The sequence below is a fragment of the Cucurbita pepo genome, chromosome LG19 (genome assembly GCF_002806865.2).
Source record: "Cucurbita pepo subsp. pepo cultivar mu-cu-16 chromosome LG19, ASM280686v2, whole genome shotgun sequence".
In the NCBI taxonomy this organism is placed as follows: Eukaryota; Viridiplantae; Streptophyta; class Magnoliopsida; order Cucurbitales; family Cucurbitaceae; genus Cucurbita; species Cucurbita pepo.
The window spans coordinates 8,096,099-8,114,065 of NC_036656.1; the positions used below are offsets into that span (position 1 = coordinate 8,096,099).

General features: G+C 35.2%; 2 protein-coding genes and 1 long non-coding RNA gene across 4 annotated transcripts in view; 1 reads left to right on the top strand and 2 right to left on the bottom strand.

The window, feature by feature from the left end:
- The first annotated feature begins 139 nt into the window (after positions 1 to 139).
- On the top strand, positions 140 to 529 carry LOC111782331. The gene is made up of 2 exons (XR_002813088.1): positions 140 to 231; positions 312 to 529. It is a non-coding gene; the product is annotated as an uncharacterized LOC111782331 (long non-coding RNA).
- A 1,646-nt stretch (positions 530 to 2,175) lies between these two features.
- Positions 2,176 to 3,961, bottom strand: LOC111781796 (MADS-box protein FBP24-like). 2 transcript variants are annotated; one of them, XM_023662500.1, is made up of 6 exons: positions 3,601 to 3,961; positions 3,431 to 3,503; positions 3,169 to 3,333; positions 3,049 to 3,090; positions 2,901 to 2,942; positions 2,176 to 2,819 (listed from the first exon to the last, which is right to left on the bottom strand). In XM_023662500.1, the coding sequence occupies exons 1-6, from the start codon at positions 3,786 to 3,788 to the stop codon at positions 2,400 to 2,402; spliced, it is 930 nt and encodes a 309-aa protein (XP_023518268.1). In that variant the 5' UTR covers positions 3,789 to 3,961; the 3' UTR covers positions 2,176 to 2,399. The 2 variants fall into 2 exon arrangements, with proteins under 2 accessions (XP_023518268.1, XP_023518267.1); XM_023662499.1 differs by having other exon boundaries at positions 3,431 to 3,506.
- A 913-nt stretch (positions 3,962 to 4,874) lies between these two features.
- LOC111781387 (vacuolar protein sorting-associated protein 54, chloroplastic-like) overlaps positions 4,875 to 17,967 on the bottom strand; it is a 15,710-nt gene continuing 2,617 nt past the window's right edge. Inside the window, exons 3-19 of the mRNA XM_023661946.1 lie at positions 15,730 to 15,809; positions 14,724 to 14,838; positions 14,374 to 14,460; positions 13,540 to 13,696; positions 12,956 to 13,041; positions 11,964 to 12,217; positions 11,144 to 11,315; positions 10,979 to 11,062; positions 10,468 to 10,880; positions 10,003 to 10,156; positions 9,494 to 9,575; positions 8,247 to 8,326; positions 7,213 to 7,374; positions 6,855 to 6,922; positions 6,070 to 6,150; positions 5,692 to 5,955; positions 4,875 to 5,186 (exon numbers count right to left, since the gene is read on the bottom strand). Of these exons, the coding sequence (XP_023517714.1) occupies positions 5,820 to 5,955; positions 6,070 to 6,150; positions 6,855 to 6,922; positions 7,213 to 7,374; positions 8,247 to 8,326; positions 9,494 to 9,575; positions 10,003 to 10,156; positions 10,468 to 10,880; positions 10,979 to 11,062; positions 11,144 to 11,315; positions 11,964 to 12,217; positions 12,956 to 13,041; positions 13,540 to 13,696; positions 14,374 to 14,460; positions 14,724 to 14,838; positions 15,730 to 15,809 (2,211 nt within the window). The 3' untranslated portion in view covers positions 4,875 to 5,186; positions 5,692 to 5,819. The remainder of the gene's footprint in view (positions 5,187 to 5,691; positions 5,956 to 6,069; positions 6,151 to 6,854; positions 6,923 to 7,212; positions 7,375 to 8,246; positions 8,327 to 9,493; positions 9,576 to 10,002; positions 10,157 to 10,467; positions 10,881 to 10,978; positions 11,063 to 11,143; positions 11,316 to 11,963; positions 12,218 to 12,955; positions 13,042 to 13,539; positions 13,697 to 14,373; positions 14,461 to 14,723; positions 14,839 to 15,729; positions 15,810 to 17,967) is intronic.

A 17,967-nucleotide genomic window follows, 5' to 3' on the forward strand; every position in this document is an offset into this window, starting at 1 on the left:
CTTTACGCACTTCGCTTCAGCCTTCAGGTTGCGCACTTTCCTTTTTCCTCGGTTCAGCCCTTCTCTTTCCCCAACAACACAGAGAAACACTGAGAATATGGAGGAAGAAGAAGAAGAAGAAGAAGAAGAAGAAGATGATGATGAAGAAGAATCATAGCCTCTTTGTATCTCCGCCTCCATTCTTCGATTTGCTTCCCTGCAATTCCTACGCTCTCCTTTTCTTTCCAATTTGTACATTTCAGTGCCAGATCGTCTATCTCTGATAATACAAGTAGCGGCGCGCGATTTATTTTTATTTTTATTTTTTGCAGGAAGCTGGCGCGTGCTGGAGCAGGAGGCGCTTTTCCCGCCATATCCATATGGATTTGATCTGAAACTGAGCCCACCGATTAACTCGGGAGAGGCATCTACATAGTTGCTTCTTTCTTTTCCTCTTGTACTGAATAAATATAATTGCCCTTATTTTTTAACACCACAATCTGGATTAGCATATTAATTATTTTAGCTTTTTAAAATCTCGAGAGCAAAATCATGAAATATCTAGTGTTTATATATATATATATATATATATATATATTTTAATCTATATAATCAAATGGGTTAACATGAGCTCTAATCAAATTTGTTTCCATTAACGGGCCCGAGGAAAGAACATATTAGACAGAAGTTCAACATATGTTTTTGTCGTTTTTTAAAGGTAGAGCTTAAATCAGTAATTCTTCTCCATATTTTTAGACCAAAGGGAGAAAATGTAAGAGAGAAAGGGAGAAAGGGAGGGGGCAATGCTCCAAAAAAGTGGAAAGTTGTTTAGTTTCAATGAAGAGAAAAATAGCAGGAGTACATTAAAACAGGGGAAGAAAGAACTCATAGATCCTCCAAAAGAGGAAAAGTTAGAAATTAGTTGGCTAGATGTAATGGACAAAAGATTATATATAGAACATGATATCATATTAGAAGCCCACAAGAGACATCCCTTTGCACATCCCACATCAGATCAATTAAGCCATGATCTGTTCGCATACGATTACAAAAATTCAAGTACGCACCGCAAATGAGAATCGAGGCATACCAAGTCATTCAATCATTGAACCCATTCTCTCCTGGAGACAAGGAGCCTCCTTTATCACCCTCTAAGTCTGCAAAATATGAAAGGACCCAGATGACCCCTCAGCAAAATGCTGCAAAGGAAATGTTTCTCAATATTGCTTAACCGGTGCAATAGTAATAGTATCCATGTGCTGAAGCAGGAGTAGTTCATTCAAAAAAGAGGGGGGGAAAAGGGATTTAAAGTAATTGCACAAGAACAAAACAAATGCGTTCAATTCAAGAAACATTCAATCTGTTGGTGTTCACAGTTAACAACGAAAGCTCGGAAAATCAGAATAACATAAACCCCCAATTTCGAAACAAAAAAAGGGTCAATTACGTTTATAGAGTTGAGTAAATATTGTGAAACATAAATTTGAGCTCCCCACAACAGACAAGAGGGTGCTGCATTGATTGAAACGCCAGGCTGGATCCATCCAGGATAATAAAAACGGCGTTCTGAAAATGGAAGGCTGTACTTAAAAAGATGTTGATTAATGGAGGAACAGAAGAGATGAGCATATTAAAGATCTGCAGAGCTCTGGGGCTGGAATACAGTACAGATAACACTGAACCGCCAAAAAGAAGTGCCGATGAACTTCCAAGTTCCAACTACGATTTTTCTCTCAGATGACTGAATTTGGGCAATGAAATGACTAAACAATCGGAAATCCATCTCGCCTTCCACTCCACTGAATTTGGGGCTGGAATCGTATGTCGCGCCATGGAACAATAAAAAGGTTAATAAATTAATAAAACCATCAAAAGAAAGGGATATTAACATTTTTATTTTATTTTATTTTATTTTATTGTGTATAAAAATACCAATTTATTAGGTAGATTTAATGGATTAATATTATTTTAGTATTGAAATTTCACTATTAGCATCTACATTTGGTGGATTAACTAATTTAAATAGTATGATCTAAAATTGTTTACTTAATTGCAAAATTATTTAAAAAATTAGTATGATGTAAATTTCAACCCCCATATATTAAGAGCTGGGAACAACGATTGTATAATAGTTTATAAAAATTGATATTCATTAATTAGTTAGTAATTAAGAATAAATTTGAAGCTTCTAAAAACTCATATAAAATATTAGAATAAATAAGGTGGAGAAAGCAAATGAAGAAAAATAAAAGAGAGTCATACAAATGAGTATTTGTTGAGACAATGAAAGAAAGTTTAGAATATAAATGATATATAATTGGGGGTTGTCAGCTAAATTGTGGCACGAGGAGGCCTCCTTGTTTACCGCCCATCACTCCTAGTGTGCACCATATCTTTGATTGGATGTGATGAAGCTGAAGTCAGGGGGTAGCGTAAGTAGTGGAGGAATGGAGGTTGGGCTGAAAGGGCTGAAGGCGGTAGGGGTGGAGGAAGGGCGGCGGCGGCGGAGGAGGGAGTGGGCCGCCCAGCTGAAGAACGCTGTTGGGCTCATCATGAGGATGAAGCTGAAGTTGAAGGTGGGGATGGATAATGTGAGGATTACTGAACCCGAACGCATCGCCATGATCATCATCATCGCCTTCCATACTTACAACTGCCTGATCTTCAACGCCATGATGATGATGATGATAATGATGATGATGATGATGATTCTGATTCTGATTCTGATGATCTCCCGGCCTCCTAATTCTCATCTCTTCCTCTTCGCTTCTTCGTTTCTGCATCATCATCGCCGCCGCTACCTCCTGCTGCTCCTCCATCGCCATCTGCTGCTCTCTTATCTACACTAACCTTATTGTTTAATTTCCAGTAATCAAATATGGATTTACTAATATTAATTAATTAATTAATTAATTAATTACCAAATGGTAGATTTGTTCATTTTCATCCTCCAGCATTTTCTCCTACAGCACCAGGTAGCATGCATCATCATCCAGAATCATGAAACCCTTAATTAAATAAATTAATATATATATATATATATATATATATATATATATATATCTCTACCTTCCTCCGCAGGTTTTCCACTTGCTGCTGTAACACCTCTGACTGCAGCAGCCAAAAATAAAAAAGAAAAATAAAAAAAAAAAAGAAAAAAGAAAAATGAAGTATGAATTAATTAATTGCCTTTCGAGCTCGAACTCTGTTGAGGGAGGTTTGGAGACGGTTCTCGATTTCGTCGAGATCGCGAAGCTGGAAAGTGCTCAAATCCTCCGCCGTGTAGCGCTGCAAGCTCAGCTGAAGCTCGTCTGTGTCTTTTCTCATAATCCGCAACAGCCTCTCCAATTCTTCCTGGACATATGTATATATATTATCATATTCTCTCTCTCTATCTCTGTATATATATGTATATATATGTAATAAAATAAAATGAAAGAAATATACGTACCGGGTCGTTCATATTCTGGTCCGGAATAGGGTTCCCGATGGCAATCTGGTAGCGCCTGATTATTTGATCCATGCTGCTGAATGAAACACATTTGTAAGTAATGTTGATATAAAAAGAAGAGAAAGGAAAAGAAAAGAAAAGAAAAGAAAAAGAAAAGGAAGTGAACTCACCAGGTTGCCTGGCTGCAGTATTCAAACAACTTGCCGTTACTGGAGAAGACGATGAGGGCGATCTGTGCATCACACAGAACGGAGAGTTCATGAGTCTTCTTGAACAGCCCGGCTCGCCGCTTAGAGAACGTAACCTGCCTTGTCGTCCGATTTTCGATTCTCCTGATCGCTATTTTTCCTCTGCCCATTTCGGTTTTCAACTTTTATTACTTTCTGCTTCCTCTTCTTCTTCTTCTTATTATTATTATTCTTCTTCTTCTTCTTCTTCCTAGCTTCAACATAAGAAGGATAACCCTAGTAGCTAATCAGGCTTTCTCTCTCTCTTTCTTTCTTTCTTTATATATATAAACGTATACTGAGTGCTGCATGAGGCTTCCAAGTATATATATTATTTATTAATATTTATAAAAAAAAAAAACGAAAAACGAAAAAAGAAAAAAGAAAAAGATTGGAATGGGAGGGGTAAGTAATAGTAATAATATAGGAGAATGAGTGAAAGAGGAAGAAAAGTAGGAAGTGAAATTGCGACACATAACCACTCTCTGCGCTGCTTTATGGAATTTGCCAAATTGGGAGACTCCCATAATCACACCCTAAAACCACTTCCTTCCCCTTTTTACCCATTTCTCTTCCCTCTCTCCCTTTTGTCCTCCCCATTTAATTCCACATTTATTATTNAAATTGTAGAACAAGGATAAGTGTTTAAGATGGATTTATTGGAGAGAGAAGGGAAGAGGTGGTGGCTGCAAACACACAGAATATTACGACTACAAATGGAAACGACACAGTTTTACGTCCACTTCAACCCTCTCCCCTTCTACAGACTTCACATGCTTTAATTTCCTAAATTGAACCCAACAACTTCAAACTTCACCTTCACCCTCCCATTTTCAAATATGAACGCGCTCTCACTTAATATTCAAACTCCATTATTCTCTGCATCCCTTCTCTTTCTCATCATTTTCTTTCAAACCCTAATTTTAAATTCCTTTCCAATGTATTCCACCGTTGCAGCTTCCACATTAAAACCTTCATTTTCATCAAATTACTATCCCTGTAGTACCACAACACACACAAGCTAAAATTTTAAAATATCGGACCCAAAGGTAGAGAGTCCGAAAGACGACATACGAGATGTTCAGAAATTATATACATAACAGGAGAAGGAGTGCAAGTGCAAATGGAAAAACTGAAATAAATTTTTAGAAAAAAAAAAAGAAAAAAGAAAAAAGAAATCTTTTTTTGCATCCTATAAGAGATGCCGTAGCCAGCAGTAAGCAAAATTATTTATAGGCAATAATGACAAATTTAGCTCTACAAAGTACAAACATGCGTAACTGTACGAAAGCCCATAAAAATTGAAGGGGGGGAAAGAAAAGAAAGCAAGGAACTAAAATCTATTCGAGTAAACAAATTGATCTGTTCTTTCTCTAAACATAACTACAATTAGGGCAGCAAAAAGTGTTGGCCTAGCCAATACAACATATAATATGTTATGTGTTTCAGCAAAAAGGGCAAGGCCCAACTTCGTTGAAATATCTGAATCCCAAACTGTACTTCACGCCTGTCCATGAGAATCGCAAAACCTGGAAGCTTCCCGATGGTTAGTACACAACACAAATCACTTGGAACATATTGCATATAAGGTGAAGTTCAATGATACAGTACAATTTCATTTGATAAATAAAGTTCACGTTGTGCTGATTTGGGATCCAGAGTATAAAGTGGAAAACCTACTTAATAATGAAAAGGTTCACTACATTACTATGAAAATCTAATTGACATACCTAATGTCTTAAGCAAGATACGTCAGATTAGAAAAGGGGAAACAAAAGACAAGACAGAATTTTATGCAGTTCAAATTAGTTGTAGGAATCATACATAGGTTGCTATGTACTATCCAGGAGAGCAACATATGAATTGAGCTTTGGAGGCCAACGCAGCTCCTCACATATCGTACGAGCAATGAAAACAATAGTGCTCATAAATTTTATGGGTATGTGACTTCAATTTTATTTCATAAGTGGTTAAACCTTTACCTCCTAAGATCCATCAAAAAATTATTTGGGACAAGGATTTTTTACATCATACCTTGATTTTTAGGTGTACAAGGGAGATGACATAGGTTGAAAATTGACTTCTGATATCCTGTTATTTACTCCTCAAATATGACCCCCTTCATCAAAAAAGCAAACAATGGAAAATACACATTCACATCATTATCCAGCTTCAGATCCGAGTCTCTGGTCCAAGAATTCATCAAGTTGCCCCCAGTTTGGGATGTCAGGTTTACTCGAATCATCACAAGGCAAAGATCTTATGCAGCCAAGAATGTGCTTAACATCCCGAAGCAACCTGGTATGCAATAGAAAAAGGGTGTGAGAACAAGGAGCATATTGTAATAATGTTTCAGTGATAAGTTAAACAGGTGATGATGTCCTCCGTTCCAGAAGGACAAAGGGGCATTACCTGTCCTTTGCTTGAGGGGTGCTTATGTCTAACCGTGAAAATGCCTCAGAAATTTGTAAATGGAAGATTTTGACCACTTGCCTGAAGATCGCACCAAAGGAATTAATTAACGTCTAAGTAGAACGGGAAACATGTTTTATTTACATTCGGCTATAAATTNAACATGTCTCCCTATGGGATCAGACCAATTCAAGATCATATTCATTGCACAAGAACAAAAAAAAAAGAAAAGAAAAGGAAAAAGCCCAATTAGAAGATCCGAGTTTGCTTAACATATCTACAGCAGGAACCAACATATGTATCTCGTAATTGGTCTGCTTCAGAACTCATAAACTAAAAGAAACCATTATGTGCATCTCCGGTGGTAATCTCGTTCACGGAGAAACTTTGGAGAGTTTTTCATTTGTTCTCCTTGCATGAAAAATATATTTACTGTGAAATGTTTTATCTATGAAACAAAATTAGACATACAATATGTTTGATAATTTTTTTTTTTTTTTTTTTGAAAATTGTACTTGTTTTCTCCCAAATTCCTAAAAGAAACAAGTTTTTTAAAACTATTTTGAAGTTCTCAAAACTTAGCTCGACTTTTGAANAAAAAAAAAAAAAAAAAAAAAAAAAAAAAAAAAAAAAAACTCATGGATGAAGGTATACTATTTATAAGTTCAGTTTTAAAAAATCAAAGCTAAAATCAAATGGTTATGAAAGTGGGCGAAAAGTTTTCAACATAACAAGAGAAGGCCTGGATAAAACTTTAGCAATGCATTCATTATAGTACAACTTACCTAAATATTGCCTTAACATCAGCCTCATGTAAGGTTCGAGATAAAACACGCTGAAGGTACCCAACTTCCTGAATAGCGATGATTTCAACCCATGTCAATTGGAAATGTGTATAGAAACAAGGCAAAAAATAGTACAATTAAAAGCAAAGAACATTCAATCAAACTTGTGAAATAACTTATGCTGTTATGCACCAACTACATTCTCACATGCAAAGTGCAAAAAAGGACTTGGATATTGAAGAGAAAGAACTAATCCCTTAATTGACATGGACACAAGATAGGCATCTAAAGTAACTAGAGAAACAGGCTCTTGTCAAACTTAGATGTACTGGTTTGATTAGTGAATTCATGTACCTACCTTGGTAAGGGATCGAGCAAACTGACTGGGCTGAGGGTCAGCATCCTCTAGTCTATTCCAACTTTCAACAATTTGCGGCAGGCCACGTAGATGTACTAACAACCTTTCCCTCATTATCTGGACCAGCTTAGTATGAATTTCATCTCGGTGAACTTTGTAATCCTAAATTATTAAATAATTCAATAAATGGTGCAAATAAATAGCAGACAGTTCTTGTAAACTTAGCTTTTATTAAAGAAATGACATTAATACAGAATCTTGTAAGAGAAAGCTGTCAGAAAATTCAAGAGTAATAATACAGGGGCTAGAACAGGAATCTAAAAATAGTACCAGAATAATTCAAAAGTTATATAGTGAACATATGCATACATACACACACATATAAGTTTAATAGAAAATTTGGTCTTGAAGAAATTTAAAATTTTGTCACTATGGCTATAAAAGTTAGAACTTTGTTCTCATGGTTTAATAAAACCTTTCATAAATAGTCACGGAGGATTTTAGCAATAAGGACCAAATTTGCAATCTGACCAATTTTTTATTATTATTATCCAAACACTAACAATTAGGAAAAAGCTATTATGCAACTTCGAACAACAATTTAAAAGTAAATTAGATTGATCTTAGAAAATAACCAATTTACCAATCATCCAAGATAGCTAATAAATATATAATTTTTTCCTTAAAACGTGTCCCAGACTCTTCACTTTGTCTCACCCCATGCACCCAAAAAGATTGAATTCTTGTTTTCGCTCCCTTTAGTAAGTAGCTGCTCAATCAAATTTCGATGTCAATTGCGTATGAATCTTTTGGGGTTGGTTACAGTGTTATTAAGTCCCCCACCCCCACCCCCTAAAATCATACATCAAGTGAACCAGCACCTACTGGACTTCAATCTAATTCCCATTATAAAACATCTTCGTAACATAGACATATTTTTTTGGGGAAAAAAGAAGACATGTTACAATATGTAGTAAGCACACATGGCTAATCAACATAATCAATATACAACAAGTATGGGAAAAAAAATATACTTGAGCCACTCGATCAATCTCTGAGAGCAATAGTGTCTTTCGTGCCTCAGGTACCTTGAGAAAAAGGATTCTTCTCATTTCTAGGTCAAGTCATGAAAAGAAGGAAAACACGTCAAACTACTTCAAAATATTGAGCACTATAATAGTTCCCAATCCCGTTTTCACTATAAAAGAATATAAACTCCAGTGGTAAATACATTACAAATAGAAAAGATTATATTTTGAAACACAATGTCTTCGCAAAGCATTTTGCAGCTTCTATGTACCATTTAATCTTCTCGGGAATATTTAAATTCTCTATCATGCTTAATGTTTAAATTCAGTGAATGCACAACAAAAGGTATAGGCCAGGTGGCTACATCCAACATGCTTCTGAAGGTTCCAAACAAGTATCAAACAAACATGATCGAGGGTCAACATTTCCTTTTTCTTTTTGTTTCTTATCCAAAAAAAGTGTCAACATTTTCAATCATTATACTTCTAAAAATTCTATTCTCGGAATTGTAAATAAAATATAATGAACAATAATGTTTTATGAGAAACATAAATATTGGATTAAATATTAAGAAAGCTAATCATAAGTAGCATTATTTGTTGAAATATAATGAAAATACGAAGGTTTCCTTGGTGCTCTCCACAAAGATAATACAAACAATAGAACTCTCTAGATCGACATCTTTCCAAAGATGTACTCTCTGTATTAGGAACAGTTAGGCTCAAAATGCATTTTCCCGGTGCTTTGGGACTGATATCCCAGATGGTGTTCAGGTTTTGTTGTTGATTCTTTGGAATGCTTGGTACGTACTGTTTTATGGGAGACGTAGTTTGAAAGAACCACATGTTTAACAGAGAAAGAGAAGAGTGAGTAGAAGGAATCTATGACAGTTCTATCTTCATCTCTAAATGGTTTACTGTGTACAAAAATTTGTGTAGTTCTCTTTCTTTTTGATAAAGCCAATTAGATCAGATCCTTGTGTTTTTCTTGAGAGAATTTACGTCCTCCCTTATTTGCATACATCTTCCTGATCTCTTCAAAATTCCAATACAAGCTTTTTTCTTCCTTACGAGAACAAAATGGAATCGTCAAATGATTCAAAGAAAGGAAGAAATTTCTTTTTAGTTTTAGTAGGCGATGGAAACATCGAGGGTTAAGCAAAACATGATTTCCTAGACAAAAAGTTGATCGGGCTAAGAATAGCAATAATAGGGAATTAAAGTTGAAGCCTTCAAACTTTGTTACAACGTACCAGGAATAATGGCGAAGGTGAAACTGATAACTTGACTGGCAAGAGCCAAGTGTTTGGATGTGATGGACTTCAAACCAGACACCTGGAACAGCATACAAATTAAGTTTTTAGGAGGAAGAGCGACCAACCTACCATTTGAAAATCAGAGTTTCCATGGTAAGCATGATTGATGCTTACCAAGCGCTATGCGCAAAAGATTTATAATATTCAAAGAACTACACATNAAAAAAAAAAAAAAAAAAAAAAAAAAAAAAAAAAAAAAAAAAAAAAGCACATTATTTTCAATAAATTTTTTTAACAAGATACAAACTTATGTTTGAAATGAAAGAGGGTCCTAGGAGAGAGAAAAAGTATAATAAAAACAAGCAATGGTTTAACCGTCAACACACAAGGATATTGATGCAAGTCCAAGGATTCAGATAATTTCATATTTACAAGTAAACTAGTAGCTAAAGCAACAAATCTAGAAGCATTATGTTAACAACATATATTGTGTCTAAACAAAGAACCTGCATAGCACCAGCTCCAAGAACAAGTTGACAAGTCCTTGTATTGAAAAACTTGAGAATTTCCACAACACGATGAACGATTTCAGAAGATAGTGCTGGCAAAGAATCATTCATGTCAACGTACTCAGACAACATCTTGAGCAAGATCAACCCACTGGGAAAAAACCATGAAAGAAGACAAATTTTATTTGAGACACCCAGCAAGAAAATATATTTCATGAAGCTAATCAAAATTAATAAACAATGTTGTACATCAGTTCCATCGTACTAAGGAAGGAAACAAATTGGGTTCAATGTGACAATGTGATGTCACAAGGAATAAAAGAGCTCCAAATAAAGACAGAACGCCAAATAGATTAAGTCAGGATCAACGACTAGGCATCAACTAGTTGATTTAAGAATGATTGTGGAGGAAGAAAAGGTTCGATATCTAGTCCAGAAAAGGTATAAAAGAAAGAAACTGACCAGTTAACCATGTGATAACCAACGCCTTTGTATTGCAAAGTCAGAGAACTTGATTTTCCACGTTCCTTCACATTAGTATTGTTATTTTGTGTCGCAGGAATTGCAACATCAGCTTTACTGTTTTCAATTGTATCTGCAGGAGTAGGCTTCACATGTTCAGTATTCCTCCCAGAAATGTCACTTGAATCAACCTGTTCAGAGTGCTGTTGAGCATTGACACCACCTATAATGCGTGCATCTTCATTATTTGTAGCTACATCACTGTAGCTTTGATCCATATTACCCTGAGAATCATCAAGTTTTGCAGAAAGCAGCTCATGAAAACATAGTGATTCAGCTATGGTTTGAAATTCATCGGGAACATCCACTTCAACCCATGTTTCAACATCAAGCACTGCTTTTATTTTTGTCATCTACAATGTCATAAATTAATGAACCATGAATAATATTTAAGTAGGACAATAACTCAAAATAAATAAATCAATAAATAAAAGGAAAATAAAAAACTTACACGAAATTCATGCTGAAAATCAACGAAAGCTTTGGCCTGGGACTGCAAAGTTCCACGAATGCTATATCCCAACCTTCCACCAATCTGTTTAAGTTAGAAGAATATTGGAATCATGAATATTCTGATTAGCTATTGATTCATATTCCTGATAATTTTTCCGAGTACCTTTTCAGTGGCCATTATAAAATCTTGTGTAATGTTGTATATGCTTAAAAACTCCTGCAACCTCAGCTTTGGGTGAACTAGAATGCGAACACCAAGGAGTTTAGCCCATCTTCCATGAGCAGCATCACAAGCTGCAAAAACAGCTTCCGTATTTTCTCGCAGTACATCAGCCCTGTAATGTATCAAATAAAAAATTCAGCAAGTCAGCAGCAAACTTTTTATCAGAAAAAAAAAAAAAAAATCAATAAATTTCTGAGAAGTCCATTAAGAATGTGCTTCATAGCATCATACCCAAATCAGTTAGATTATGTTTCCTTACAGAAAGGCAATTGCAAAAGAATAGATTTTGAATTACTGGTCTAAATAGTAGAAGCATAGCTAAGATTATCTTTAGCATAGGCATCTTCCTTGCTGTCCCAGCTCACAACAAGAATTGGTCTGGTGCAGCGTTAAGGCAGTAAGACTGTCCTAATTTTAAATTTTACTCTTTCCAAGCTTTCCTGAACGTTATAATTGTGATATTCTGGTCACTTTTGAGGAAGGTTGATCTCCTAGACTAAAACCTCTATTTGTAAGTTGAACTGAGCACACTTTATGCAAGGGCTAAATATTACTACTTAATCAACAAAATATAACAGTGATAGGGAGAGAATAGATGCATCCACCTGTATACCAAATACGGTAATTTGTATGGGGTGATTTACTTAATTGCACCCGCTTAGTTCTACTCAACTAAATTAGCACAGAACACCCCCCCATAAACACACACATCACACGAAGGGAATTACCAATATATCATAAATAGGAAACAACACTTAACCTGAAATTTCTAGACATGTTTGAAGGGTTTGCCGCATCATTTGCTTTTCCCTGTAAGGAAGTAACCTTGGCAGCACCCTGAGGTACATGAGGAAGAGGCAAACCACCTTGGTTATCACTATCTTGAGCTGTACCAGAAGCTGCAGCACCTGTAGCAATTGCAGCAGCAACTGAATCCGCAGCATAATGGCCATCAAGGTTGCACATAATCCATTCGATAGACTTTTTCACTTCTGCAGCACGCACCAAATGTACCTGCATTCACTAAATGAAAAGAGATCATAATGCATCCAGTAAAATTCTAGCATGGTGAAAAGATTAGGGGGTGTTTGGGATGTTATGTGAAGTTATGAAGTATAAAGGTGTTTGGTCGGTAGGGTTAAACAATCTATGTTTGGGGTGCTGAATTTTTTAATTATGTTTGGGGTACAAAGTTGCTTAGTCTAGGTTTATCAAGTTTGTGTTTGATATGAAAAGTTATTTAACATGGAGTGACGAAGACAGTGTTTATGCTGGTTGTTATATTTTTTCTACATTTTTTTGTTGTACTACAAAACTAGAACCATATTGTTATTTTTTTTTTGTTGTACTTCAAAATTTTCTTGGTGATGTATCAAGCTTTAGCTTTATTTTTAATTTTTTAATTATTATTTTCTAATTATCCTCGAACTTTGATTTTTCTTTATTGGAAGGCTTTTTGTAAGTAGTTTCTTGGGCGGGGGAACCCTCATCCCCCGGTCCTTAGGTTGTTCTGCTTGCCCTTTTGGGTTATAAAGTCTCTGTTGTTTCTTATATAGAAAAGAAAAACAAAAAACAATTCTATCCCAAGTCCAATTCTCAACAAATCAATCACAAACTGAGACCTTTTTTTAAACTTAAGAAGCACTGACATCAATATAATAATCTAATGTTTTAACTAAATAATCAATTAGAAGCAATTAAGGACAAATAAAGTGTATCATGGAGAGAGTACATTTAAGCAAGTAAAATTACCTGTACAATCTTGAAAATGGCATTTAAAAGTTGAACAAAACCTTCAGATGACAGGCCCCTCAGCTTGCTTGCGAGTGATGCTCCACCTAAATAACAACTTAATTGTAATATCATTCACATAAAAGAGAACAACAGGGAAATAAAGCAGCATTAAAGAAACTTAAAAATTGCAGACTGGATGACACAAATTCGTCATGATAAAATATATCTTCACAAGAAACATATATGTATATGCGAGTGCGCACACACATATACACATACATACATATACATAAAGAAATTTAGAAGAATATTTTATAATGAAATAGGAAATAAATCTGACAAAGGCTAAAGGTCACAACATTTGTCATGATAAATCAAAGACTAACTATAGCCTATCACCTTATTGGGGATATGACTTCATTCAGGCTGTTGATTTCAGTTTGACTTTTTCCATTTAACCATGTGAAATTCATCCTCTTCAATGAAATTACTTCATATCATGTACAAATACAGATGACGTTATTTTGTTTTATATTAAAAAAGACTAATCAAACATTAGTGTTGTCCACGCGAATGAATATACAGATTCAGCAACATCTCACCATCTGTATCCTTCGTTCTCTCTCCCGGTGCAAAATCTGAGTCTAGAGGTCTGACTAGAAGAACGGGAAGTAATTCTGCCACTGCATTCTTAATAGCAGTTTTCATATCAACTGTAACTGCATCACGATATAACCTCAACACAGAGGGAAGCTTGGCCTGGAGAGTAATATATATGCCATTATTTGGTTCAGAACCGGAAAGTAATATACTTACATAGAAACAAACTTTTCAATAATATTTGAAAAGCTAAAAAAAAAAAGGATAACAAGAACAAGCGTCAAAACCAATAGTCAAATAACTCTAATGTCCATAATCAAGTCATATCAAGAATCCTATCTAGAGTACATATCAACTAACTCTAATGTCCATAATCAAGTCATATCAAGAATCCTATCTAGAGTACATATCAACAGCTTTAAACTGACCATAAGACAGATAAATCAGAACACGCATTGAAATCTTGGTGGGGTGGGGGAGAGAGAATTGTTCCAGTGAAATTGTGGGTGATCAGTTACTGTCTTAATTTATTATTATTATTGAATAGGAAACAGTTCCATTGATGCTATGAAGTGTACAAGAGGGGAAAATCCCCATCCAAATGAAATTTTATGTTGTTTCCTTCGTTCCAAAAAGTCCAAAATAAAGTCCTGTTGATATTGAGTCAAAGCAGTTACTGCCTCAATTGTATAATTAGCAAGATAAAATGATATGGTAGTTGATAGTTACGGTTATGGCTTTTCATGCACAAATGAAGGATCAAACATCCAATCAGAGAGGAAGGATCAAAAAGCTATATTTCAACCAAAAAATGTAGTAGGATAATGAGAACTCACGGTCCTAAGCAATCCAATGATAATAGGAAGAAGACGATCACGGAAGTTGGAGGTTTCTTCCTCATCCAAGATACATGTTAACTTGACCTGCAACAATTTGAATTCCACATGTTACATGCAAGAAAGTCATAAAACTAGCCCTCAACTAATGACAATAAAAGAAATAAGCAGAAATAATTAAGATAAAGAAAATTAATATTCTTTACAAAGTAAGAATATATTGCAATAGTTAATCTACTACAGAGAAAAATTATAAGCAATCCTTCAGTTCAGCTAAATAGCAAAAGATAAAACCAGAAAACCAGAAAAACAAATATTTTCAAGGTATTATGTACTATTATTTTACTTACTTCATCCTTTCCATTCATTAAATTTGAAATGCTTGCTTTTGTTTCAGATATAATTACGAGATCAACATCTCCAGCATCATGAATTGAGGCACGCATAAATTCTGCTGAAAGAATGCTACACCACAAAACAAATATATTAATAGCTTCTCGAGGGAATTGAAAAAATATTACAATAAACTTGTATCTTACCTCCATAGCCACCCATTTTCAAACTTACACAAACAATAAGATGCAAAATGAGACAGAAGCACGTCTTCATGTCATATATAAAAATAATCACACAATATGCTGTTTCTGTAAACATTTACAAGTTTTTACATATTTAACCTGGCATTTGTCTTATCATGTCACTGAGTGAATTTTTCTCGTTTTTATCGTAGGCAACTATCACAGCAAGATAACCAGGGTCACAGTTCTAAATTTAAATGAATATACCAGACTATTGAGTCTGCCAGGAACCATACAGCTCAAAGATTTTTTGGGGTAGACTTTAATCACCTTGGTCTGGCCCAGTGGTTAATCGTCTCATAGAATTAATGGAGGTACGCATCAACTAAGACACTCAGTTAAAAATAATAAGAATAAATTGTGATAAATTTCAAGATTTAGCTTAAAGAAAATGGACCTTCAAGAAACAAAAGTATTAATTGTTCAACTAGTGAATCAAAATTATAGGAAGACTCTATTCACCTTCTAAACCTGCTGATGAATTTCCTAGAAACTTAATATAATTATACAGTTTTTTTTTNAAAAAAAAAAAAAAAAAAAAAAAAAAAAAAAAAAAAAAAAATGAAATGGACAGCCATTTCTATACCAACATGGAATTTAACAGTTCCCCTCATGATTAAGGTCGTTTGGAATGGGCATGGCACTATATTGAATATTTTGATGGTTAATGCATGCAGTATATAGCATGGTTCAGAATGGAAAGCTGGATGTTTATAAACGCCCAATACTTCTTTCTTAAGTGTTTCTCATTTGTACAAAAATAAATTGAAAATATTACCTGGTTATGGATTCGAGTGATGCTGCCACATGATCACGGAGGTGGCGAAAGCAATGTAGACCGGCAAGTTCATCACCCTCCTAAAGCACAAACACATAAGAAACTGAACTAATAAATATTTACTTTCAAACCAACGAAGAAAATTTTGGGTGATCTGATTCTGAACCAACATAATATCGTTCCTTCCGACTAAAAAGACTATGAGGATTCTATGTTGAATTAACCGGAATAAATAAATCCCCTATCATCATAAATAAGAAAATGAATTCGGTGCTTGAGAGTTTTACTAGAAGAATTGAGAAATGACGTAACCTATTTGGAATCTTCCACTTTCCCAAACTTCTCATTATTTCAACATTTTAGGAAGCAATTTAAGCCCTCTCTAACTTGTCAATTTTAACCTTTCAGCTTCTCCACAAACACATAGCCCAACCGACTTTGGAAGTACATTGAATTCCACCAAGACTCAACTTTTGCTAAGAACTGCAGATGATCAAACCAAAGACTTTCAAACCTGAAAGGGGAAGAGCCTCCTTTGATGTTACCCGAAGATAAAAGAAGAGGAAAATAATATGAAGTGGTTTTGAATAATCAAGCCTAACTCCACGTCTCTGAAGTGATCAACCCAACCATGTGGGACTATAGATCTGTTCATACGCATGCTTGAGAGGGCATCCTTAAAAGAATACCAAGTGAAGTTATCGCTTTTCATGGAAAAATAAAAAATCCTCAGTAAGAGTATTAAATTGTCACATGTTTATGGTAATATAACACCCTCTTAAATTTTCAACGATTCATCTGACAATATGAAAATCTCCTCCTATACACCAGTGATTCATACATAGGCCATAAAGGTCATAGTGCTCTTGTCAAACCATATCTCTAGCCTTCAGCGTGGAAGGACCATACATGTCGATCATCCAACCCCTAAAACTATCAAAGCAAGCAATCTTAATGGAGGTAGAGAAATAGCCCAAAAACAAATCCAATACCGTAATGTTTATGAGGTTCCACATAATAAGAATCCCTCCCAAAGTTCCCACATTCTCTAAGAGAGACCAGCCAATATGTCCCAAGCTCCAGAGACTTAATAATCTTCTTATCTAACTCCTCGAATTTGGTTTCGATTAGCCGATAACTATCTTAAAAAATACAAACATGAGCCAAGAAAGAGATCACCTACCGAATAATTTGATTTCAGAAGGAAGAAAGCCACAATAGTTACTTTTCACCTTTACTGCAACCTCCAAGAAATCAATGAGGCAAGAATTTCAGTCAAAATAATCCAAGAAACCTCCAAAGGCACCCACAGCTTGAAATGTTTCCACGCTCTAGAGGTGCAAGGGATGTTTCTCAATTTAACCCAGCTCCCATAAGAAGGGACAACACTAATTCGACCATGAATGAGAGGATTCCAAAGATCCATCTTAGTTGTAATAGGCCCCAAAAGGACCCACCCTTCGTAACAAGAATAGAGCACACTCCATAGCAAGGCATTTAAAGAGGGCTTTGTCAAGTTGACATGGGTTGATAATGAAGAAGAATTTAGTCTATGCTTGGAGTGGTTCAAGAACCTTACCCCAGACATTGTGATAGTGTAATCCCTATGGTTTCTTCTCAATTCAAATGCCTTAACATCTTTTCTGCCTACTTTTGTTGTGAACTACAAGCATCCCATACATTCAATCTTTGATTTTTCCACGGTTTTTTTTACCATTTTTTAGAGCCTTTTTGAGAGGTATCGGGAGCCTTTTTCCTACCAAAGGAGAAATCACGTGGTTTGTCTTCTTTTTCTTTTAAAAAGTCAGGAAAAAGCGTTTTGGAAGCTGTCCAACCTTTGAAGTCTTCAAAATGGATGACAATGTTTCTCTTGCCCCTTGAACTCTAAACTTTGGTTAACTAGACAAAGTTGTCACTTTTGTTCGTCATCTTTTGCAGCCAAATGAAGCCTCTATTGCACTCCATTTCCCAAATAACTTCTGTGAACAATGAGTAGAGAGCAAGTCTTCCAATGCATAAACTACCTAGAAAACAATGATTTCTTCAACGGTAACTTCGAAGGAATGTTTAATGTGCGTTTCCACAATCGTTATTTTTTTTGTCAAAAGAAACCAAAAAATGTATTCTCGATCTTCACTGCCTTATTTTCCATTTTTATTGTTCCCATTTATGAGAAAGTTGATTACTAACATGATTGCCCATCTATGGTAGATTGGAGTGGTGACGGGGGGAGGGGGG